The 26571-nt window shown below is 46.3% G+C and overlaps 1 protein-coding gene across 20 annotated transcripts in view; it reads right to left on the bottom strand.

Moving 5' to 3' along the window:
- The window catches only part of BCL2L13 (BCL2 like 13), a 148576-nt gene extending 122598 nt beyond the window's left edge, over positions 1–25978 (bottom strand). For 17 of the 20 annotated variants that reach the window (XR_013813700.1, XR_013813701.1, XR_013813702.1 and 14 more), the window contains exons 1-2: positions 25790–25978; positions 233–403 (exon numbers count right to left, since the gene is read on the bottom strand). Coding sequence is in view for 13 of the 20 variants with exons in the window: in XM_079774895.1 (XP_079631021.1) it covers positions 233–353 (121 nt within the window). In the remaining 7 variants the exon portion in view is untranslated. The remainder of the gene's footprint in view (positions 1–232; positions 404–25789) is intronic. The other 3 variants (XM_079774899.1, XM_079774900.1, XM_079774896.1) reach the window with 2 other exon arrangements.
- Between the last annotated feature and the right edge of the window lie 593 nt (positions 25979–26571).

Here is a 26571-nt window from a genome sequence, read left to right as displayed (position 1 = left end):
ACAGACAATAAGGTGGTGAAGGCTTGGGGGAGGGCAGGAACCGGCAGAAGGGGGGGTAATGGGGGGAAAATGGAGGGACATCTGTAATACTCTCAACAATAAAGTTTTTTTTAAAGCTCATTGGTATTATTTGATCATAAAACCATAAATATAAATTATTTAGATATATATGCTTTTATATATGATGTAATTATTGCTACTAAATATAACCACCATAAACCAAAGATAATACCTTGGAGGGAGGAAAGATGATGCTCTTGTAGCTTCTCCTGAGAGAGGAGTCCCAAGTATCTGAGAACAACATACTTTGTTTCATAGTGAAATCCCAGAGGCACAGAAGTAGAAGACGCCATTGAGTTGGGTGGCAGAGCTCCAAAAAGGTCTGCTAACAGATGTGTAAAACCTAAAAATATGAAAGCATTTTTTCAGTTTAAAGTTTATTACATGCTGCCCAGCTGTTGTCGCCAGTGGTTGAGCACAGACCTATGAACCAGGTGTCATGGTTTGATTCCGGGACAAGGCACATGCCCAGACTGCGGGCTCAACTCCTGGTGGTGGAGGTGGGGGGTGGGGGGGCGCGCGTGCAGGAGGCAGCCAATCAATGATTCTCTCTCATCATTGATAAAAATATTTTTTTAAATAAAGTTTATTACATGCTAGTAAATTTTCTTCTTGACTTGAATTAGTCAACTAAATACCAAAATACGTATTTCTAAGACTTTTCTTCTGAGTAATGTTTTAAAAATATATTTACTTACAAGTGGTAATTTATTCAGATTTCATATCAAAAGTACACTTCCCTCTCTCCCTAGTTTATTTTCACCTATATGGCAAAAACACTAGTCATGCCTCCACTACACCTCCATCTAGTATGTTCTCTTATTTCCTTTACTAATAAAGTCTCCTAAATTGTGGCCACACAGCTGCCAATTATATTTCCTAGTCTCCTTTGCAACTTAATGTACCATATGATCAGTTTTAGCCACAGAAATATGAGTAGAAGTTATATCTGCAATTTGTGGGTCTTTCCTCAAAGAATTCCTCTTCCCTCCTTTCTATGGTTTGAAATGTGAATATGGCAAACATGCAAACAAGAACACCATTTTAGGGGTGGTGAAGCAACAAGACAGAAGGAACCTGTGTTCCAGAATGACCATGTAGAGCAGAGTGACCTTACCAGCCTGATCACTAGCTTCTGGACTGTTATTTAAGCGCCTATGTTCTCAATCTCTTCATTAGGCTTCCTAACTTGTCCCCTAGTCAACAACACAACTACAACTCTCCCTTTTTCACCTGGACTTAGTAGCAGTTTTACCTACTATGTAACTTTTTTTATTTCTTTTTTTTTTTAATATGTTTATATTGCCCAGCTGGCTAAGTGGTTAAGCATCAAGCTATGAACTAGGTGGTCACGGTTCGACATGCCTGGGTTGTGGGCTCGATCCCCAGTGTGGAGCGTGCAAGAAGCAGCCAATCAATAGTTCTCTCTCATCGCTGATGTTTCTCTCTCTCCCTCTCCCTCTCCATTCCTCTCTGAAATCAATAAAAAAATATTTTTAAATGTTTTTATTAATCTTTAGAGATATAGAAACATCGATGACAGAGAAACATAATTGATTGGTTGCCTCCTGCACACCCCACACTGGGGATCTAGACCGCAACCCAGGCATGTACCCAAACCCGGAATCAAACTGTGACCTCCTGGTTCATGGGTCGATGCTCAATCACTGAGCCGCACTGGCCAGGCTACCTTTTTAAGATTTACTCTCAGGCCGAAACCGGTTTGGCTCAGTGGATAGAACGTCGGCCTGCGGACTAAAAGGTCCCAGGTTCGATTCCGGACAAGGGCATGTACCTTGGTTGCGGGCACATCCCCAGTAGGGGGTGTACAAGAGGTAGCTGATCAATGTTTCTCATCGATGTTTCTAACTCTCTATCCCTCTCTCTTCCTCTCTGTAAAAAATCAATAAAATATATTTTTTTTTAAAAAAAGATTTACTCTCAGCATATACTCTCTCTCTTTTCTGGAGCCCACCCACGCCCCTCTTCCCTCTTTTGTCCCTCAAGGCACTTATCTCTCTCTCCCTTTCTCCTAAGCTTCAGAGGCCCTTCCTTTGCTTCTGTAACTTGTTTCCTGAGTGCATTTCTTCTACGGCTCACTTCTTCTACCTCTGTGACTTTCTAAATAAACTTTCTCGTATAACTTGAAATAAGTAAATAAATAAATTTAGAGGCGAAACCAAGATGGCGGCATAGGTAAACACCTAAACTGCAGCCTCGCACAACAATTTCAAAAATACAACTAAAAGACAAAACGGACATCATGCAGAACCACAGGAAAGCTGACTGACTGGAATTTCTACAACTAGAAGGAAAGAGAAAACCACAAGGAAAATCAGAGGAGTCATAAAAGCCTGAGGTACGGAGACACGGGCACGCGCACGTGCGGGGAGGACGGAGCCGGAGAGGGCGGGGAGGCTAAGTGCCTGGCTGGTGTTCTCTAGCGGGAAGGAAATAAAAGCTCCGGACTGCACTGAACCCCAGCTACGACTGCACTGAACCCCAGTTCCGGGCGAGACCCTGGGGACCCAGGCTCATAGTGGGAGAATCTGGGCTGTAAGGCGGAAACTCAGGGGAGCGGCGAAAGGCAGAGTTCCGGAGACGCACACGTGAATGCGCGCAGAGGACGGACTGTTGACTGTGCTGCTGAATTGCCCTAGCGGGAAGGAGACAAAGGCTCCGGACTGCACTGAACCCCAGTTCCAGGCGAGACCCTGGGGACCCAGGCTCATAGTGGGGGGATCTGGGCTGTAAGGTGGAAACTCAGGGGAGCTGCGAAAGGCAGAGCTCCGGAGGCGCGCACGTGAATGCGCGCAGAGGACGGACTGTTGACTGTGCCGCTGGATTGCCCTAGCGGGAAGGAGACAAAAGCTCCGGACTGCACTGAACCCCAGTTCCGGGCGAGAATCTGGGAATCCAGATTCATTGGGGGAGAGACTAGGCTGTTTGGCAGTGGGCGAAACTCCAGGGCGCCTTTCTCTCAGAGGTGTTTGCAGGGAGTACAGAGGGACACTGAGGGACACTGAGACCCAGGAACCTCATAGGGCAGGGCTGACGGGAAGCCAAGGCTGTAGGCTCCACCCTGAAACTCCGCCCCATCCAAGCTGAGCATAGAGGCTTTTACAATTTTGCAAGTCTAGTCGAATAAGGCTGTCTCCAGGCTTAGACACAGCTGATCCTCACAGCCAATTGGCCTGGAGGTCAATTCCTCCCAATGATAACAACAACAATCAAGACTTAACTACAACAAGGCTGTACACACAGTCCATTAAGGAGTGCACCAAGAGTGACCACTTCATGTAACTGGGGAGGTCGAGCCACTGGCCCATATAGAACAACTAGCACACAAAGCTACCCTACCAACTCAGGCAAGCAGTGAAAATGGGGAGACAAAGAAACAGATCAAAAACCAAAGAAATGGAGGAAATCAAACGACTGGAGATAGAGTTCAAAACCACGGTTATAAGGTTTTTCAAGAATTTCCTAGAAAAGGCCGATAAATTTAGCGAGACCCTTGAGGATACGAGAGAGTCCCTCAAGGATATGGAAAAGGACCAACTAGAAATTAAACATACACTGACTGAAATAAAAAATATTATACAGAGATCCAACAGCAAACTAGAGGAATGCAAGAATCAAGTCAAAGATCTGAAATACAAAGAAGCAAAAATCACTCAACTGAAAAGCTAAAAGAAAAAATAATCCAAAAATTTGAAGATAGTGGAAGAAGCCTCTGGGACAAGTTCAAGCGTACCAACATGAGAATTATTGGGGTGCCAGAAGAAGAGAGTGAGCAAGATACTTGAAAATCTATTTGAAGAAATAATGACTGAAAACTTCCCCCACCTGGTGAAAGAAATAGACTTACAAGTCCAGGAAGCGCACAGAACCCCAAACAAAAGGAATCCAAAGAGGACCACACTAAGACACATCATAATTAAAATGCCAATGGCAAAAGATAAAGAGAGAATATTAAAAACAGCAAGAGAAAAACAGTTAATTACCTACAAGGGAACACCCATACAATTGTCAGCTGATTTCTCAACAGAAACTATGCAGGCGAGACGGGAGTGGCAAGAAATAGTCAAAGTGATGAATAGCAAGAACTTACAACCAAGGGTATGCTACCCAGCCAAGCTGACATTCAGAATTGAAGGCCAGCTAAAGAGCTTCACAGATAAGAAAAAGCTAAAGGAGTTCATCAACACCAAACCAGTATTATATGAAATGCTGAAAGGTATTCTCTAAGAAGAGGAAGAAGAAGAAAAAGGTAAAGATAAAAATTATGAACAACAAATACATATCTATCAACAAGTGAATCTGAAAATCAAGTGAATTAAAAATTTGATGTACAGAATAAACTGGTGAATATAATAGAATCAGGGGCAGAGAAAGGGAGTGGACTGACAACTCTCAGGGGTAAAGGGGTGTGGGGGGTGCAGGAAGAGACTGGACAAAAAAAATAATCTTACCTTATAATAGACAAATATGCAAATTGACAGCACCTTCGCTACGCCCAAGCCATGCCCACCAAGCCACGCCCACCAACCATGCCCACCAGGAAACCGTTGCAGGGACGTTGGGGTGTGGCGGAGCCCAAGGCCGGGAAAGCCTCAGGCGGAGGCTTTCCCGGGCTTGGGCACCAGCAGGGAGCCTGCACGGATCGCAGGAAACCACTGGGGGTCGGCTCCTGCGATCCTTAGCAGGGATGTTGGGTGTTGGGTGCGGCCGAGCCCAAGGCCGGGAAAGCCGCCCGAGGCTTTCCCGGCCTTGGGCACCAGCGGGGAGCCTGCACTGATCGCAGGAAACCACTGGGGGTCGGCTCCTGCGATCCTTAGCAAGGATGTTGGGTGCGGCCGAGCCCAAGGCCACCGCCCGGGGCCAAGCCCCGACCCTGAAAGAAGGCAGAAGGCGGTGGCCACAGCCAAGGCCTGGGTCCCCGGTGCCGGCAGAAAACTGGTGCAGGCAGCCAGGTGAATGAAGGTCTATTGCACGAATCTTCATGCAAACGGGCTACTAGTAATAAAATAAAATAAAAAATAAAAATAAATTAAAAAAAAGAGACTGGACAAAAAATTGTTCACCTATGTATGAGGTCAGTGGGGTGAGGTAAGGGAAGAGGGTGGGATGGGAACCAGGTGGAGGGGAGATATGGGCGGAAAAAAGAGGAACAACTGTAATAACCTGAACAATAAAGATTTATTAAATTAAAAAAAAAACATTGTTGAAATTAAAGGAACCCTAAATAATATATACCAAAATTAATTAATTAATTAATTAATCTCACATGCTGTAATAAAATACTGAATGTAAGCTGTAATTGAAAAAAATTGTTGATTAAAAAAATATTTATGCACTTAGCAACTTTCAAATATACAATACAGTACTAACTACAGTCACCATGATGTACATTATATCCCCAAGAATGATTTCTTTTTTAACTGCAAATCTACACCTGTTGACCCCTACTATGTACCTTACTAGCTGTTTCCAATCATAATATCTCATTAAGAGGTTTCCAAATAACTGTTTTCTACTTAAAACAACAATACAGACTGCTTTAAGATCTCAAGAAATATCCAGTAGCCCTGGCCAGTGTGACTCAGTTGCTTGAGCATTGTCCAGTACACCAAGAGGTTGCTGGTTCAATACCAGGTCAGGACAAATGCCCAGGTGTGAGCTTGATCCCCAGTAGGAGGCATGCAAGAAGCAGCCAATATCTTTAAAAAAAAAAAAAAAAAATCAGCCCTAACAGGTTTGGCTCAGTGGATAGAGCATCAGCCTGTGGACTGAAGGGTCCCAGGTTCGATTCCGGTCAAGGGTATGTACCTTGGTTGCGGGCACATACCCAGTAGGGAGTGTGCAGGAGGCAGCTGATCCATGTTTCTCTCTCATTGATGTTTCTCTCTATCCCTCTCGCTTCCTCTCTATAAAAAAACATTTTTTTAAATCAATGAAAACATATTTTTAAAAAAGAAAAGAAAAAGAGATTCAGATAGCTAACAATAGGAAAAAGAGACAGGCAAGGTTGGCAAAATTTAAGATCTGTAAAAAGCAAACTAAGAGAAATGTCCTAGAATAATTATTGTTTCTATCTTCTGGGGACAATATTGGATATTTTATATCAAAATATCCAATAAGTCAACAATATGCCTTGGACTGCCCTGCTCAACTTTAAGTTCCCATAAACTTCAGAAAGGTATATTTAAAAATTATTAATACATACGCCAAAGAAAGGGAAAAGGTATTATAGCTTACATAGCAGGAATAAAAGCAGCATCCCTTGTGTTCTTACAGGGTATTCAAAATATTTGATGACAAAAGAAAACAAAGAGAAAAAGAAAAAAATATATATTTGATTACACTTTTACACTGTTATTACCATTTAATAATGAAAAGACAGTGTTTCAAATTTAAAAATAATAAAAAAGAAACCCATAAAAGTAAAATAAATTTTCTGAGATCTATGAATCAGATATTAACTAGCAGTAGTGCTAGAATGCATTTTCACCTTTTTTTTTAAATCCTCACCCTAGGATATGCTTTTATTAATTTTAGAGAGGAAGGGAGAAACATTGATGTGAGAAACATCAATCAGATGCCTCCCACACACGCCTCGACCAAGGAACCAAAGTATGTGCCCTGACCAGGAACCAAAGCACAACTTTTTGATGTATGAGATGGAACTTCAACTAACTTAGCCACCCAGCCAGAGCTAATTTCACCTTTTTTTTTTTTTTTTTTTTTTACTTTTTTGCCTACCAGCCATCTGACCTCAATTTCCTATCTATGGAGCATCCCGCAGTGTCAATCATAGTAGAAAACAAATCCCCACTACAAAAGCTAAAACTGACTAGATATTTTCTCCTGTTCTGGTCCATGTACCCCAGGCTACAGATATGTGATCTGGGCACAGCCAAGTCAGAGGTTCTAGATTTGGAATCTAAAAAGACATTTAAAGGTAATTTATGGAAAAGTGGGTTCAGCAAAGGCAGTGGTGCAAAACCAGTAGCAGTATGCTAACTATTCTATTCCTGTGGCCAGACCTTGGCTGAGTGTGCAGCAGAGTCTCCCTTGGTTCCTGCCTATTTCCCAAGCCTAATTTTCCAGCTTTCCCATCCATTCTGTGAGATATCCAATGCCTTTGCAGTAAGTTTCTGCTCAAATAAGCTAAATTACTTTGTGTTGTTTGTAACCAAGACCTAACTGGAATGTACTTTTCTTTTTTTAATATATATATTTTATTGATTTTTTTACAGAGAGGAAGGGAGAGGGAAACAGAGTTAGAAACATCGATGAGAGAGAAACATCGATCAGCTGCCTCCTGCACACCCCCTACTGGGGATGTGCCCGCAACCAAGGTACATGCCCTTGACCGGAATCGAACCCGGGACCCTTGAGTCCACAGGCTGATGCTCTATCCACTGAGCCAAACCGGTTTCGGCTGGAATCTACTTTTCTTAAAACTTCTAAGGCAGTTTCCCAATGAATATAACACACTACATTCTAAAAGATTACTAGACTATTTATAGTTTAGAAAATCTTCTAATTCTACAAAGTCCACATACAGACTAATAATTACATCTATTAAAATAGACAATAGTGCCTTCTGACAATTTTTTGTATTCATTCCACACACATCTTAAGATATAAGGTACTCACTTGACCAGTGTGGCTCAGTGGTTGAGTGTCAACCTAGGAACCAGAACGTCACCCAGCCAGAGCTAATTTCACTGGTCAGGGCACATGCCCGGAATGCGGGCTCGATCCCCACTAGGGGGCGTGCAGGAGGCAGCCAAACAATGATTCTCTTTCATCATTGATGTTTGTCTTTCTCCCCCTTCCTTCCTCTCTGAAATCAATAAAATATATTAAAGAAAAAAAGATACAAGATACTCTATAGGCATTAGACACAAAGACGACTAAGATAAATCACTGCCCTCAGAAGTTTCAACCAAGTAGAAGAAAACAAAAATATATAAACAAGTACAATAAATTTCTAATACAAGTCAGTATCCATAGAGTGGGAGAGAGCAACCCAAAAGTAGAAACAGGCAAGTCTCTCTGGGGAAGGGGAAAAGGAAGAGGAAATTAATTATCCTATCTAATAAAAAGCGAATATGCTAATTGACCCTCACACCATTGCAAGATGGCAGCATCCATAGCCAATAAGGAGGGAATATGCTAATTGACTGCCCTGCCCTCAAAGATGGCAGCACCCACAGCCAAGGAGGGAATATGCTAATTGACTGCCCCGCCCTCAAAGATGGTGGCCCCCACAGCCACAAGATGGCGGTGCCCAGGCCCCTCAGCCCCGCCAGGGCGGCAGATACAAGGCAAGGCCGGGCCCACCCCCAGCAGGTCCGGCCACTCTGCACACCTGCCTCCGGAGTCCCCCAGTCCCCTCAGCCCCCCAGAAGCCCAGGGCCAGCCCAAGGCACAGGCAAGCCTCAGATGTCGGGTGCCCAGCTGCCCAGGGCCGCCCGAGGCTCAGGTAACCAGGGCCGGCCAAGGCTTGTGCTGCTGGCAGTGGCAGCAGCAGAGGTGTGATGGGGCGTCGCCTTTCCCTGATCACCGGGTCGCCTCCCACCCGAGGGCTCCCGGACTGTGAGAGGGGACAGGCCGGGCTGAGGGACACCCCCCACCCCCACCCCCGCCCCCGCCTCTAGTGCATGAATTTTCATGTATTGGGCCTCTAGTGTCTTTAAAAACTGACTCAGGCTTGGAACATAAATAGTATTCACTAATTGAACCAGCTGGGCAATGGGAAAGGGTTGAATTTTAGATGTAAAGTAGGTCAGAAAAGGGCACAGAAGCATTTTGTAACAGCAAGAAACAATACAAAAATTAAGGTATTTGACTTATCTGAATCATGAGCCATAGGATGGAGCTCAACAGGAGTAAGCATGTATGGTATGAGATGCTAGGAAGCTTGGGTTTTATCCTATAAGCCAGGAATTATTTTAACCATGTCCATAAATGAACCTTCTAAAACTGTATGCAAATTCCATGTACATGAGTATTTTTCTATAGAGAAAAACACTCCATTTCTTTCATTAGACTTGCAAATTAGATCATAATGTAAACAGGCTAAAAAATGTTGTACAACCCCATTAGAAATCACAAAAGGGTTTTAAACAAGAGAAGCATATTAACAAATCATAGTTTTACAAAAATCATCCTTGACATGATTGCCAGAAACCATTTCATGCAGCATTAGCATGAAAATGCAAGAGACATTGGAAGGCAATGAACCTTGATCTCAGCAGGGCTGATATTAGCATAGATTGCTCCTGCAGTGATTGTGGTGGCTCCGGGCAATTTCCTGACCTGATAATCTTTACATTGTTTACTAAACTTTACTGAGCTTTACTGACCTTTGGTTCTATCTGCTCTGCCTGCATGCATTGCTAAAGGGCAAATGTGTAACCAAACTAAATAAAAGCAGGCAAGACCCGGACTCTCGTGGGTTCCTCTTTTTGCAAGAGGCTCTACCTGGCTTCCCATGCCTTAAAAATTCTTATTTCCTGTGTAGTATCTTCATTGTGCGTCGGCCCTCCTACAGGTCATCCTAAAACCCACCGTGCAGGTCGCAGCACATGGTGTGGAAGGTAGAATGGAGATAGAAGGCAAGAACACAAGTTAGGGGAATATTAGGAAAGTCTAAACAAGACATGTATGAAGGCATGAACTAGAGTACGAACACCAGAAAGGTGAAGGTGATGAGTAGGAAAAATATGAAGAGTTCAAAGATTTGTCAACTAACTCAGTGAAGAAACCAACCCATAAACTGTATAGAAAGTGGTATTATTCATATTTCTCAAGTCAAATAATATAGGAGAAAGAGCTAGTTTGGGAAGAAGGATAACAAGTTCACTTTGGGGCATACTGAATTTTAGTATGGGCTGTCCAGGTGAAAATATACAACAAATAGTTTGATATATAGGTCTTAAACTCAAAAAGGTCTAGACTGGAGATACAAAATTATATCTGCACAGATGCAAGTCAATAAAATTTCCTAAGCAGAGTGAATGAAGAGCCATGATTTCCAATGGGAAGGGAGTCAAAATTTCGAGTAGTGGGAGTGAAATATTGGCACTCCATCTTGCCCCCATAACCTCTATGCTGGGAAAAACTGCTGTTTGAAATATTCCTATAAACAGAGATGATCCTTTGTTCTGTTATTCCAGGAAGTAACTAGACCAGATAAGTAACCCTGCTATTTCTCACTTCTGTAAGCACTCTTATTTGAATAATGGGGAGAGAAGACATTTTTGGGGGAGGGCTAGCAATCTAAATCTGTGCAAATAACCCAATGTACATTCTTATCAGCCTACAGTCTAGTCACTGCCCAGTCTCAACTGTCCGGTCTTGCAAGGCCTGTTTATTTGACTGCTGCTCCCATTTTAGAAAGGCCATAAACCATGGATGGTGCACAGCCCCCAGACAGGGTTATCAGGGCTGGAGCCAGGCCTTGAGATGTGGTCTCATTGCCCTCATCCCAGCACACAGGGCTCTTTGTAAAGCCTGCGAAAGGTCCAGGAGCCCCATCCCATATTTGGGAGACAAAGAAACCAGGAGAGTATAAAGGGAAAGCTTCCTCCTTGTTACTTTGCTCAGACTTTGAGAGGCAACACCTCTGAGACCGCTGGTGTAATAAAGACTCCAAATTAATTTGGCTTATTGATTAAGGCGTCCTCTGTTCAGCTTGCTGATTTCCAATTAAAACAGGAGAAGGGGTCATATACTTTGAAAACATATATTCCGTAAATAGTTTCATTCTTGAAAAACATTACCTATTGTTTTCAGATTATAAAGTACCCTATCTAATAATCCTATCTAATAAAAGAGTAATATGCAAATTGACCATCACTCCAACACGCGATGGCTGCCCCCATGTGGACACAGATGGCCAGCAGGGGAAGGCAGTTGGGAGGGACCAGGTCTGCAAGGGAGGGCAGTTGGGGGCGATCAAGCCTGCAGGGGAGAGCAGTTAGGGGTGACCAGGCCAGCAGAGGAGGGAAGTTGGGGGTGACCAGGCCTGCAGGGAAGGGCAGTTGTGGGGGACCCAGACCTGCAGGGGAGAGCAGTTGGGGGGGGACCAGGCCTGCAGGAGAGGGCAGTTAGGGGCAATCAGGCTTGCAGGGGAGCACTTAGGCATCAATCAGGCTGGCAGGGGAGTGGTTAGGGGGTGATCAGGCTGGCAGGCAGAAGCAGTTAGGGGCAATCAGGAAGGCAGGCGAGCAGTTGGGAGCCAGCAGTTCCAGTAGGATCGGGTCTAAATGGGCAGTCAGACATTCCTCTCGGGGTCCCAGATTGGAGAGGGTGCAGGCTGGGCTGAGGGACACACCCCCCCACACCCCCACACACAAATTTCGTGCACCGGGCCTCTAGTAAAAAATAAAACTCAGTAAATCTTCTATCTTATTTGTATCAATGATTCTCAGTAAGGGGTTGGGAGGGAAGAAAACTGCACCCCCACCCCTACCCCAAGCATCACCAGAATAAGAATCAGAGAAATATTTGTCAAAAGGGAGACATGGTTTAAAAAGTATGGTTCAAATCTGGTTAATAAGGAAAAAAAATACAATTACAATTCAGGGCAAAACTAACATTTCAGGGGTGGCCAAAAGATGAGAAGCTGGCAGATTGGAACTGTTAGGAAGCTAGAAAGTAAGCCAGGAAAGAATATGTCCATGGAGTAGGGGAGGCACTTCAATAAGGTAGTGAAAAAATGTGCAAATGTAATAATACATAAAAAAGAATAAAAATGTCAGAGTAACGATTCAAGACAGGACAGTTCTGTTTAACTAGCAGGGGGAGTTAATGGAATGTTAAGAAGTGAGAAAATGAGTTTTAGTCTGTTCTTTCAAAGAAAGATCATGTTTTGAAGGGAAGAAATGAATGGAGGTTAGAGACAAAGGATTTGAGAGTTCATTTGTTTTGTTTTTGTACACAATTAAAGAGACAAGCATGTTTACATTCAGTGGGGGAAAAGCCAATGAGATAGAAAGAAATATAGAGCTAAGGATAAATTATGAAGTACAGTTCCAAAGGAGAGAAGTAGCCCGGCTGGTGTGGCTCAACCTATGAACCAGGAGGTCAGGGTTTGATTCCTGGTCAGGGCACATGCCCAGGTCATGGGCTCGATCCCCTTATCAATGATCTCTTATCATTGATGTTTCTATCTCGCTCTCCCTCTCCCTTCCTCTCTAAAATAAATAAAAAATATATTTTTTAAAAAAGAAAAAAGAAAGGGAGAGAACAGAGCAAATCAGTATCAAAATGTAAGCTTTAAAACGTCTCAGAGCCGAAACCGGTTTGGCTCAGTGGATAGAGCGTCAGCCTGGGGACTGAAAGGTCCCAGGTTCGATTCCAGTCAAGGGCATGTACCTTGGTTGCGGGCACATCCCCAGAAGGGGGTGTGCAGGAGGCAGCTGATCAATGTTTCTCTCTCATCGGTGTTTCTAGCTCTCTATCCCTCTCTCTTCCTCTCTCTGTAAAAAATCAATAAAAAATATATATATTTTTAAAAAGTCTCAGAGCCCTAGCCAGTTGGGCTCAGTGAATAGAGCGTCGGCCTGTGGACCAAAGGGTCCCAGGTTCTATTCCAGTCAAGGCCAGGTACCTTGATTGCAGTCTCCTCCCTGACCCCGGGCCCTTGTTGGGGTTCCTGCAGGAGGAAACCAATCAATGTGCTTCTCTCACATCAATGTTTCTGTCTTCCACTCTCTCTCTAAAAATAAATGGAAAAATATCGTTGGGAGAGGATTAAAAAAAAAGTCTAAGAGCTTGGCTGGTGTGGCTCAGTGGTTGAGAATCAACCCATGAATCAGGAGGTCAGAGTTCAATTCCCTGTCAGGACACATGCCCAGGTTGCAGACTAGATCCCCAGAAGGGGGCATGCAGGAGGCAGCCAATCAATGATTCTTTCTCATCATTTACGTTTCCATTTCTCTCCCTCTTCCTTCCTCTCTCTGAAATTAATCTATATATATAAAAGGCTAATATGCAAAGTGTCCCCATGGGAGTTCGACCGAGAGACCAGGATTTCTATCGCTCACTATGACGTGTGCTGACCACCAGGGGGAGGCACGGAAAGAAGGAAGGCCCCAGCCGGCAGCCGGAAGGCCCCAACAGGCCCTAATCGCCAGCCAGGCCTAGGGACCCTACCCATGCACTAAGTTCATGCACCGGGCTCCTAGTAAAAATATATTTAAAAATAAAAACTCCTACCTTTTACACAATTCTAACAAGCTATTGAATATATGTTTTCTCTGCCTTACACCTTCAGTTTGTTCCTCTATTAAGTTACTAGATGCCTGGTACATGAAATTCATGCATGGGGAGTGGGGGGTGGGGGGAGGAGAGGTTCCTCAGCCCAGCCTGCCCCCCCCCCCCACAGTCCAGGAGCCCTCACGGGATGTTCTACTGACAGCTTAGGCCCGCTCCCTCTGGGGAGTGGACCTAAGCCGCAGTCTGGCCTCCCTCTGAGGGAGGCAACAAGCCGATCAGGTATATAGACACTTTCTGGAGGCAGCACGGACTCCTTCCTTATTTCTTTCCTCTGTGGTTGGAGAACAGGGGACTGAAAGGTGGAGACAGAACTGTGGCCGGGCCCAGGGCTTTTGTAGGCAGCAGAAAGAGGGAGAGGGCTGGGGAAAGTCTAGACACATTTCCTTTGATTGTCCTCCCTCCCTCCATTTTTTCCTTCTCATGGTGGACACTTGGGCCTCGGACAGACCAGAGCCCAGTGACAGTGGGGTTCAGCCCCCTCACTTCTCAGCTGAACATACAGCCGCCTCGCATTCCAAGCGGGACTGTTTTCAAGTTACTAAAGTGCTGGGAATCCGCAGCTCCCGGCCTCTCCCCTCGCGGTTTCCTCTTTGGGTTGGTTGTAAAGTTCACCGAGACCCCGCAGCAGCGCTGCCCTGGTAGTTCTGCACTGGCTCCCGCCCAGGCCCCGCCCGGCACTCTTCCTCGAGTCTCCGGGCCCACAGTCTGTGCTCGGAGAAGTCACCTGGAGCCCGTTCCCCCAGGCAGGTGGGGCAGGGGGACTAGCTTGGAGAGCTGGAGGAAGATGGCAGAGGAACAGTTGGTATGAACCAGTGCCTGCTCAGCCAGACTTCCTTAGCTCCCCACCGGGCCCAGGCCGGCCCCTTCCTGGCACTGGGAGGACCCCAACTGAGATCCCCTCCCTGTACCCAGTGCCCTCCTCCCCATTCCACCACCGGGGGCGGGAGCAGTTTGCCTGCAATGCTCTGGTCCCTGCCAGCCAGGCAGGTGGCAGCGCAGGCGGTGCAGGCAGCCCCTCCCCCTGCCTGAAGTGCCGGGCGGGGTTCGCGGCCGGGCCACGACGGGGCAGGGCGCGCGGTGCTAGCAGGCTCGGCAGTCTGTGCACGCCCACTCCGGCTCCAGGTCACTGGGCTCCTGCCGAACAGCAGCAGCAGCTGCGGTGCAGCAGCCCCGCACCCCTTGTAGCTGCCCCCGGGCGCCGTGCATGGAGACATAGCCTGCCACAGAGCCACCAACAGACCCAGGACCTGCGGGGGTGTAGGGGGGGTGGCCTCGGGCTCCTGCCGGCCCCACCAAAGCCAGACTCGGGCTTGGCCGACTGCCCCCATCCCCGCCCACCAATCAGGAGCAGCCTCCGCCTCCAAGGCAGCATGACATTAGCGCTGGGCAGGCCTGCGAGCACCTGCGCTGGGGGCGAAGTTTCCGCCCCTGTCCCAGCTCACCAGCTTCTGCCCAGTCCCCAGTCCATATTCCCTCTTTATTATGTGGGATAAATTGTCAGCCAGATGGACAGCTTTCGGAAGCATAGGGTAACTTAATCCTGTCTTTATAAATTCATTTGGTGGCGTCTTCAAAACTAGTAACATATAAAACATCCATGATCCTTCAGTAACAAATGTAATATCCCAGTCAGACAATAAATGGTTTGCTTTTTTTAACCAGATTTCTATTATGAGTATCAGTGCAAATCCCAGGATGCTAGGATAGATAAGACTGCAGGAATTAAGCTTTTTACTTTATATTTTATTTTATTTTAGAGAAGGAAGAAGGGGTGGGGAGAGAAAAACATCAATGTAACAGAGACACACATGGATCAGCATGCCCCAACCAGGGATCAAACCTACAATCTAGCCCGAGCCCTGGCTCAGTGGATAGAGCATCGGCCTGCGGAATGAAGGGTCCAGGGTTGGATACCAGTCAAGGGCACATGCCCAGGTGGTGGGCTCGATCCCCAGTGGGGGGCTGTAGGAGGCAGCCGATCAATGATTCTCTCTCATTGGTATTTCTCTCTTCCTCTCCATTCCTCTCTGAAATCAATCCTATATAATAAGAGGCCAGGAACCATAAGTGTAACGACCGGAACAACTGCTCAACCAGTCACCATGAGGTGCATTGACCACCTCTCGACCTCTCCCCTCCCCCACCTCCCTCACCCCCGACCGCAGGTAAACGGGGAACCACGGGGAAGCAGGTGGGTGGCGTGGGGGCGGGACCGGGGACTGGCGAGTGGGCAGAACGGCTGACCTCTTGGTCCTTCCCCACAGCCCACAGGCTCCGAAGGATCAGCGATGGTGAACAGAAGAACCAGGGTGGGTGGCGGGAGGACCCGCCTGGCTGTCAGGACGCTGGGATCCCCAGCTCATCCCCACTGCTCAGGGGCTCAGGCCGGGTGGAAAGCGGGAGCCAGCGACTTCACCTCCATGTGCGCGCCGCTGCTTGGGAGCTCAGGCCAGCAGGAAAGCAGGCACCAGTGACATCACCTCCATGCGCATGCGCCAAGCCAGCCGCTGAAAGAACACGCTACCCACTAGGGGCTGCTCATGCAGGCACCTCCGCTGCCACAGAGGCCACAGCCGCCGCTGCTGGGGCTTGCAGTGCTGATGGAACATACAGGGCGTGCCCGCATCCTACCTGCCCCGGCGGCGGAGGCAATGTTCAGCCTGGGGACTGGCAAAGGGGCAGAAGATGGCCCTGATTGCAGGCTAGGTCTAGGGACCCTACCCGCATGATTTCGTGTGCTGGGCCTCTAGTTTACTTTTAAAGAGAGAGAAAGGGGGAGAGAGAGAGAGAAACACCAATGAAAGAGAAACATTGATTGAGCACCTCCTGCATGCCACCTGCTGGGAATCAAGACAGCAACCTGGGGATGTGGCTGGACCAGGAATCGAACCAGCAACCTCTTAGTGCAATGCTCAACCAACTGAGCCAGGACAACTTAACATGTTTTAATTGAATTATTTCAGGAAGCTCTTGGTTTTAGACCATTTCTTTCTACTAAAATAAAATTATAATGTAGTAAGATTGTTAAACACTCAAGTAATATGGAGTTGAACAGAACTATAATACTAGTTTGTAAAGAGAAAAATAAATATCCACAGATAACTATGTCACAAATCAAAACTTGTAATTTTATGTTTTTAACTAGTAGCCCATTTGCAGGAAGAATCCTGCAAGCAGCCGCTGCGGCCACTGCCGCCGCCGCCATTGTGGCTGCCGCGCCTGCACCTGCGGGCCGCTGCCGCCCACCCCGCTCAGCCCTGCTCCGCCCCGCTCCACCCCGCCCGGGCTTTCCCTCTGGCAGCCACCTTGCTTTCCGATTTTCCTCCCTCTTCCTTCTAAATTGTCTTCAGTCTTCACTCCTCCCTCCCTCGGCGTATGCAAATTAACCGCCATCCATGTTGGGTAATTTGCATACTCGCCCTGATTGGCTGGTGGGCATGGCTTGGGTGTAACGAAGGTGCGGTCAATTTGCATATTACTATTTTATTGGGTAGGATGTTTATTGATTTCAGAAAGAGGAAGGGAAAGGCAGGGATAGAAACATTGATGAAAGAGCAACATGGATTGGCTACCTCCTGGGGTCGGACCTGCATTACCACCATTTGTCCACCATCCAGAACTGAAATATCATTGCTGTTATGTACACATAAACAACTGTTGGACATAGAAATCGGGACTCAAAAGAACTGTTGGCCCAGAAAGAAACTCACTATAGACTGATTCATTTGCCTCTCAGCATAACCATTATGGCTTGTCTCATTTTCGGTTCCTATAAGTGTATTCCTAGTATCACATGACCTCACTCATCTAGGGGAAATGCTGAACAACATAGACTGAAGAACAAGAACAGCATTGATCAGACTGTCAGACCTCAGAGGGAAGGTAGGGGAGGGTGGGGACAAGGGAGACAGATCAACCAAAGGACTTGTGTGCTTGCATATGAGCCTAACCAGTGATCACGGACAACAGGGGGATGGGGGCATGCGTGTGGGGGGGTTTGGGATGGGAATGGGGGGGTGTTGATAACAAATATGTGATACCTTAATCAATAAAGTAATTTTAAAAAAATGGATTGGCTACCTCCTGCACACCCCCTACCGGGGATGGAGCCCAAACCTATACATGTGCTCCAACCAGGAATCATACAGACAACCTCATGATGCTCAACCAACTGAGCCACACCAACTAGGTCAAAACTTGAAATTTTAAGCCTTAACAAACTTTTTTGATTACCACATCTCTATCTAATCCCAAAACTCACTAGTGGTCTGAGTAGGAAAAAATTTTTTTTGAAGTTCCACAAATCAACATGAATCCAATAACTCTATATTTGTAATCCATGCTTTATTAGCTCCTATGGCATTCTAATACTTTCTCCAAAAGAAAAGAAATAAAATTAAATAATCCTAAGCCCTAGCTGATGTGGCTCAGTTGGTTGGAGTGTCGTCCCATACCCCAAAGTGGTTGCAAGTTCAATTTCCAGTCAGGACACATACCCAGGTTTCAGTTTGAATTGGAGTGCATGCAGGAAGCAACCAATCAATGTTTCTCTCTCACATCAATATTCTCTCTCTCTCTCTTTCACACACACATCAATATTTCTCTCTCCCTCCCTCCCTTCCTCTCTAAAAAAAAAATCAATAAAAATAATCAAACCTTTACATAATCCTAATAAAAATTATGAAATTGCAATAATTTACCCCATCCAGCTGAGAAATGCAACTGAGCAAGGTGTCATTTAAAAAATCAGCAGACTCTAAGTATTCTAATGTAGGCTATCCCTTTCCAACTGAAACATGCCTAACTGAAGCTCTCTAGTTCAATCTTGTGTTAGGAGTTGCCCAGGGAGCATTTTCTCAATCCACTGAGATTTTCCTTCCGGGCAACTGTTGTCAGTTTGACTCAAGTAAAGTCATAAAAAAAAAGCTGCCCCACAATGTTCTCACTCATCAATTGGCACTCACAGATAATATACCTATACAGGAATGCCTTAGTCGCACTCTCTCCCCAGACATACAATTAATTAGGCTGTGTGTGAGTGTGTGTGTGTGTGTGTATATAACTTGTGTAAAAAGGAGGTAAAATTCAGTTACTCTGCTACATTTGTCAGAGAGAAATGAAAACACAGTTCTACACAAAATCCTGCACATGAATGATAATAGCAGCATTACATAGAACAGCCAAATAATTGCCCATCAACTGATTAAAAAAAGTATATTCATACAATGGAATATTATGTGGCCATAAAAAGAAATACTAACACAGGCTACAACAACCAGAAAACATTATGCTAAATCAAAGAAGCCAGTAACAAAGTCCACATCCTATCTATAATAATAAAAGCATAATATGCTAATTAGACCAGACATCCTTCCAGATGACCTTCCACACGACACCCAGACTGCAAGGGAAGCCCAGATCCTGGGTGCCTGCCAGCGGCCGGAAGGAAGCCTGGGTCCCGGGTGCCTGCCCGCGGCTGGAGGAAAGCCGGTGCTGGCAGCTGGGGGAAGGAAGGCCTACTCTTGCATGGATTTTGTGCATCGGGACTCTAGTATTATATAATTCTATTTATATGAAATGTCCAGAATCAGAGAATCAATTGAGACAGAAAGTAAAATGGTGGTTGCCCGCATAGGGGAGATGGGGGAGAGGAGGAATAAAGAATTACTCCTATGGCCCTAGCTGATTTGGCTCAGTGGATAGAGCGTCAGCCTGAGTACTGAAGGGTCCTGGGTTCGATTCCAGTTAAGGGCACATGCCCGGTTGTGGGCTCGATCCCCAGTAGGGGGCGTGCATGAGGCAGCCCATCAATGATTCTCTCTCATCGTTGATGTTTCTATCTCTCTCCCTCTCCCTTCCTCTCTGAAATCAATAAAAATATATATTTTTTTTAAAAAAAAGAATGATTCCTATGGAAAGATGCCCAAGGTCACTAATCATCAGAGAAATACAAATTAAAACCACAATGAGATATCAACTCACACCTGTCGGAATGGCTATCATCAATAAATCAACCAACAAGTGCTGGTGAGAATGTGGAGAAAAGGGAAACCTAGAGCACTGCTGGTAGGCATGCAGACTGGTGCAGCCACTGTGGAAAACAGTATGGAGTTACCTCAAAAAATTAAATACGGCCCTAGATGGTTTGGCTCAGTGGATAGAGCGTTGGCCTGCAGACTGAAGGGTCCATGGTTCGATTCCAGTCAAGGGCACATGCCCAGGTTGCGGGCTGGATCCCCAGTAGGGGACATGCAGGAGGCAGCTGATCAAGGATTCTCTCTCATCACTGATGTTTCTATCTCTCTCCCTCTCCCTGCCTCTCTGAAATCAATAAAAAAATATATTAAAAAAAATTAAATATGGAACTGCCTATGACTCAGTGATTCCATTTTTGGATATTTATCTCAAGAAACTCGAAACACTAATTCAAAACAATATATGTGCCCCTGTGTTCATTGCAGCATTATTTACAACTACTAGAGGCCCAGTGCATGAAAATTCATGCACTGCAGGGGGTCCCTCAGCCCAGCCTGCCCCCTCACAGTCCGGGAGCCCTCAGGGGTGGAAGGCAACCCGGTGATCAGGGGAAGGCGACACCCCATCACACCTCTGCTGCTGTCACTGCCGGCAGCACAAGCCTTGGCTGGCCCTGGTTACCTGAGCCTCGGGCGGCCCTGGGCAGCTGGGCAGCCGCCATCTGAAGCTTGCCTGCGCCTCGGCCAAGCCCTGGGCGGCTGGGGGGCTAAAGGGACTGGGGGACTCCAGAGGCAGGCCCACGGAGCGGCTGGGCCCGCATGAGGGTTTGGGGGGCTGAGCGCCACCATCTTGTGGCTGTGGGTGCCGCCATCTTTGAGGGCAGGGCAGTCAATTAGCATATTCCCTCCTTATTGGCTGTGGGTGCCGCTATCTTTGCGACAGCATGAGGGTCAATTAGCATATTCCCTCTTTATTAGATAGGATATCCAGGATTTGGAAGTAGCCCAAGTGTCCAGCAGCAGATGAGTAGATAAAAGAGCTATGGTACATTTATATAACAGAATACTACTACTCTGCCATAAAAAGGAACAAAATTTTACCCTTAGCATGAATGCACCTGGAGAACATTATGCTAAGTGAAATAAGCCAGTCAGAGAAAGACAAGTACCATATGATATCATTCTCATGTGGAATTTAATGAACAAACTGAACTACCAAGCAAAATAGAGACAAACTCATAGACAGCAGTCAGGCAGATGGAAGAGTGGGGGATTGAGAAAAAAAGAGAACTCATGGACATGGACAACAGTGTGATGATTGCAGGGGCAGGGGCAGAGGGGGGAAAGGGCATAGAGGAAATGATAAATAGTGATGGAAAAAATAAAATGAAATAAATTAAAAAATAAAAAGAATGACTCCTGCCCTGGTCCGTGTGGCTGAGTTGTCTCCCACAACCTCATCAAAATTACAATTAAAATGCAGAACAATCATATTCAGAACCTCCTAAAAGCTAGCTGAATGGAAATCCTGCAACTAGAGAAGTAAAGAAGAAAGCACAGTGAGACTAGTAGGAGGGGTGGAGGCAAGGAACAGACTGGTCCAACACCCACGTATCCATTTTCTTTACTTTTCTTTTTTAATATATTTTATTGATTTTTTTTTTTACAGAGAGGAAGGGAGAGGGATAGAGAATTAGAAACATTGATGAGAGAGAAACATCGATCAGCTGCCTCCTGCACACTCCCCACTGGGGATGTGCCCGCAACCAAGGTACATGCCCTTGACCGGAATCGAACCTGGGACCCTTCAGTCCGCAGGCCAACACTCTATCCACTGAGCCAAACCTGCCAGGGTTGTATGCATTTTCTTAATCGGAAGGGAGATCGTCTTTGTGAAGGCCACCCGTCAGAAGCAAGGGGTACCAGCCCCATACCAGACTCCCCCAGTCCAGGGTTCCAGAGCTGGGAAGAGAAGTCCCTGTACTTCCAGTGGGGATTGTGGCTGAGGCACGGAGGCTACTGGAGACCCAAGTGTTCCATTTAAAGAACGAGGGCACGAACTTGCTTGGACTCCCACCACCCGACAGCTTACACCTACAGGGAGAAACTGGACTGTCTGGCATCAGGGCAGGAATTCAGGGGCAGCTTTCTCCCAGACAGGGGATGCTTGCAGGGGTCATTAGTCCTGTGCTGAGACCTCCCCAGTCACAGGGCTGACTAGCAGCCATATCTGAGTCTCCATCAGCCTGGAGTACACTGTTTGTTCTGCGCTGGGGATTCCCTAGCACCCCACTCCATCCAATTTGCAGCCCCACCCAACCTGCTTGCAGCAGCTTTTCCATATGAATGGTCTGTGCTGGCTCAGGCTTCAGACTTTGTTAAAATCTCTCAAACAAGCTGAACCTGGTGACAGCATGCCCAATTCTATCAATAAAAGACCCAAGACCCAGCACTACCACCAGCCTGCCTTGCTTCAGAACTGGGCCTCACCTGAACACCTCCAAGTCCAATACAAACAGCAAATAGCAGCCATTTGCAGATCCCTCTGTAGCTCCTGCCAGGTAGCCCCAGGCAGTGGCTAACTTTGCACCTTCCTGGAGGCCCTACAGCCAGTGCACCCAGTGGACAGCTTCAGACCATACCAGATTACAACTCCACATACCCACGAGTGACACACTCAAGAGGCAGACTCAGTGAGCACCAAAGCCTCACTGAAACAAGTCCTGCTCCTGCACAGCACCTCTCCCACTGAAGTCGCAGCTGGTCCTCACAGCCAATTGGCGTGGAGGTCAACTCCTAGCAGTGATGCCAACAGCAATCAAAGCTCAACTACAAGACTGTGCACACAGCCCACACAGGATCGCACCTAGAGTGCCCAGCTCAGTTGACTGGAGAGGCTGGGCCACTGGACCCTATGGGACACCTACTACACAAGGCCACTCTACCAATTCCAGGAGACATAGAAACAAACACAGGGAAGCAGCCAAAATGCAGAGACAAAGGAACATGTCATAAATGAAAGAAATGAAAGCAAGCAAAGTTCTGGATACAGAGTTCAAAACCATGGCTATAAAATTACTCAAGGATCTTCATGAGACTTTCAAGGATCTTAGTGAGAAAGTCAGACATGAAAAAGAACCAGTCAGAAATTAAGCATACACTAACTGAAATAAACAATAATTTACAGCCCTAATTGGTTTGTCTCGGTGGATGGAGCGTCGACCTGTGAACTAAAAGGTCCCAGGTTCAATTTCGGTCAAGGGCATGTACCTTGGTTGCGGGCACATCCCCAGTAGGAGGTGTGCAGGAGGCAGCTGATCAGTGTTACTCTCTCATCAATGTTTCTAACTCTCTCTCCCTCTCCCTTCCTCTCTGTTAAAAAATCAATAAAATATATTTTAAAAATATAAAAAATATGAAAGTAGTGTAAGGTGCCTCTGGGACAACTTCAAGCATATCAACATTTGCATTATGGGGGTTGCCAGGAGATGAGAGAAAGCAAAATACTGAAAACCTATTTGAACAAATGACAGAAAACTTGCCCTACCTGGTGAAAGAAATAGACTTATAAGTCCAGGAAGCACAGAGAGTCCCAAACAAAAGGCCCACACCAAGACACATCATAATTAAAATGCCAAGGGTTAAAGACAGAATCTTAAAAGCAGCAAGAGAAAAGCAATTAGTTACCTACAAGGGAGCTCCCATGGGAATGTCAGCTGATTTCTCAATAAACACTTTGCAGGTCAGAAGGGAGTGGCAAGAAATATTCAAAGTGATGAATATATTAAAAAGAAAAGAAAAGTGATCAATAGTAAGGACCTACAACCAAGATTACTCTACCCAGCAAAGCTCTCATTTAGAATTGAGGATCAGATAAAGAGCTTCTCAAACGAGAAAAAGCTAAAGGAGTTCATCACAACCAATCCAATATTACATGAAAAGTTGAAGGGTATTCTTTAAGAGGAAGAAGAAGAAGAAGAAATAAAAAATATGAATAAAATGGCAATATCTATCAACAAGTGAATCTAAAAATTAATATAAACGAGCAAGAAATCTAATGAACAAAATAAACTGGTGAATAAAATATAATCAGAGGCATGGAAGCATGCAACAGACTGATGAATCTCAGAGGAAAGGTGAGTGGGGAAAGGTGAGTGGGGAGCAGGAAGAGATTAACCAAAGATTTTACCTATGGATACAGACAGTAGGGTGTTAAAGGCCTGGGGTAGGTTGGAAACCAGGTGAAGGGGGGCAATGGGTGGAAAAAGGGGGACATCTGTAATATTCTCAACAATAAATATTTAAAATTTAAATAAATAAATAAAACAATGATTATTATTATTGTAAGTCATTTGTCCTCAAAGCTTAGTGTATACAATATTAAGTAAAATCTTCATTATCTGATGTGCTAGTGAGTACATCTTTTCTTTACTAATCTGGTTAAACTCAACCTTACATATCCTTCCACTGAACTCAACTATTGGGTATAATCCTCCATAAGAAATTAAGTCTTGCCCGAACCGGTTTGGCTCAGTGGATAGAGCGTCAGCCTGGGGACTCAAGGGTCCCAGGTTCGATTTCGGTCAAGGGCATGTACCTTGGTTTCGGGCACATCCCCAGTAGGGGGTGTGCAGGAGGCAGCTGATCCATGTTTCTCTCTCATCCACGTTTCTAACTCTCTATCCCTCTCTGTAAAAAATCAATAAAATATATTAAAAGAAAAGAAAATAAGTCTTTGGGAGGAGGGGCGACTGAGAATAGTACCTGACTAATCAGAGTTAAGGAATTTTCAAAATCCTCAGTAGCTTAAAAAAAAAAAAATCCTTAGTAGCCTATCATTAAATGAAGACTATGTCATGCTTGGGCTGATGAATCTCAGTGGTAGGAGCGCTGGCCCAAGGCACTGAAGGGTCTCGGGTTTGATTCCCTGTCAAGGGCACATACCTGGGTTGCAGGTCCTATCCCCCACCCCAGTCAGAGCCTGTGCGGGAGGCAACCAATCTCCCCTCCCCTCCCCTCTTCCCTTCACTCTCCTCCCCTCCTCTCCCTTGCCCTCTCCTCCTCTTCTCTCCTTTCCTCCCTTCCACTCTCTCTAAAAATCAATGTAAAAAATATCTCAGATGAGGATTAACAAGACAAAACAAAACATTTTTCATAATGGTATGAATATTTTCAATTTGCAGGTATAAATGTGCAACGTATATGTATCCAACTGTGTATATTAAGTAGAAACAGTTCACCACCTATACAAACATTTGCTTAATTTTCTGGGAGATAAAAAAGAAAAAAAATAAAGAAGGTATTATAAGGGTATGGCAACTCATCCAAGGTCACACAAGTCAGGGCAGAGATCAACATTCTGGTTTACCACAAACCTCCAGGGGAAATCTTACTGACAATTTGGCAAAAAGACTTTCTGTCTGTTTTACTTTATATAATATAAAAGGGGATGCTATCAGTTTAGTTTAAAACTTCTAAATAAACACAGTGAGATCTATTTTGGATAAATGAACCTGCGAACAACTTCCAAATCCGTCCAATTTTCACCCTAGTGTAAAGCCTCAACTCAAAAAGTCTAGAAGTTTTGCCGAAACCGGTTTGGCTCAGTGGATAGAGTGTCGGCCTGCGGACTGAAGGGTCCCAGGTTCGATTCCGGTCAAGGGCATGTACCTTGGTTGCGGGCACATCCCCAGTGGCGGGTGTGCAGGAGGCAGCTGGTCGATGTTTCTCTCTCATCGATGTTTCTGGCTCTCTGTCCCTCTCCTTTCCTCTCTGTAAAAAATCAATAAAATATATTTAAAAAAAAAAAGTCTAGCAGTTTTCCTTCATAGTTGGTTATGAAAGAAAAAAAAAACTTGGGGTCTCCTTGGAATGGTGAAAGGATAAAAATCACAGGTAGAGAGGAAAATAAATAAATAAATAAATACATACATAAATAAAATATCACAGGTAGAAACGACACACTGAGTTGTATTGCCTCCAAGGATAAGGAAGGTTTTCTGAAAAAATATAATAACAACAATAATAATGGTGTCAGGACACCAATGAAAGAATTTGAAAAATTCTAACACCAGAAACTACCAGGACTGGCAGAGCTAATCTACAATCATTCTAAACAAATCACAGGAAAAAACCTCTTCCTCGCCCCAAGGGAGTCCACAGTCCCAGCCTCGCTCCAAACACGGAGCCGGGGTTCTGGGTGAGGGCGCACAGCCAGGGCCGACGCAGGGAGCCCGCTCCGCGCGCTCGCGGGGGGCAGCGGGGACGGGGACCGTGAACGGGGCCCTCTCGGCTCCGACGACGCGCGGAGGAGGGGCCGGGACGCGCACTGCACAGTCACGGTCACGGTCACGGACACGCAGGCGCTGCCGGCAGTTCCCGGACACCTTCCTACCGGGAAAGCCGCCGGAGGAGCTGGGGGAGGACCAGCCCGCCGGCCCGGAACCCCACGCCCTCACCTGACACGGCCCCTGCCCCAGAAGAAATGAAAGGGGCGGCGGCGGCGGTCGTTCCCAACAGGGTGCTCCGGGGGCGACGGTGGCTCCGGCCCGCTGCCCTAGCCTCCCGCTGCCGCCATGTGCGGAGGGGAGGTCACCCACGGCGTGCGTCCGTCACCGCCGGCGTCGGGCGGGCGGGGGGCGCCGAGGAACGCCGGAAGGGGCGGCCCTCTTCTCCCCGGCGGAAGTAGGAGCCATAGAGGCCTGGAGGTCTCTGCGCAGATGTGACCCGGAAGGGCTGCCCTCTCCTAGCCCCCTCTTCCCTCGAGCGGCTCCAATCTGTGGTTCCTGGGGCTGGCGGAGGCGTAGGTCCCTGGAGGAAGGGAGGCGGCGTCCTGATGTGCTGGGAGGGGCTGGCGATTCCCGGGGTGAGGGGCATTGCTGCGTCCCCAGACCATGTTCTGAATCCACAAGCAAATACTGAGCTTTTAGTACGTGCAAGCAAGCGTGTTAGAAAAGTTCCCGGAGAGCTGCCAAGTTCGCAGTCAGTTGGGGGGAAGAGGGACCTTCAAAATTGGGGAAAATTTCGGGGGGACGGGGGGAGTGGAGGTAAAGAGGTCATTCTAGGTAGATTGTCCTGCAGGAGTAGAGGCACTGTGGAGATAAAGGGACTCTTCAGTGGTAATCCATTTTGTTCACAGGACCTAGCGCTGGACCTGGAATAGAATGTGTGTTAATGGATGTATACTTGAACTCAGCATCTTTTGCGGGAGTCACTGAAGGTATCTAGTGGAGAGAGTATA

The sequence above is a fragment of the Cnephaeus nilssonii genome (assembly GCF_951640355.1).
Source record: "Cnephaeus nilssonii genome assembly, chromosome: 6".
Classification (NCBI taxonomy): Eukaryota; Metazoa; Chordata; class Mammalia; order Chiroptera; family Vespertilionidae; genus Cnephaeus; species Cnephaeus nilssonii.
This window is presented reverse-complemented; position numbering and strand designations above follow the sequence as displayed.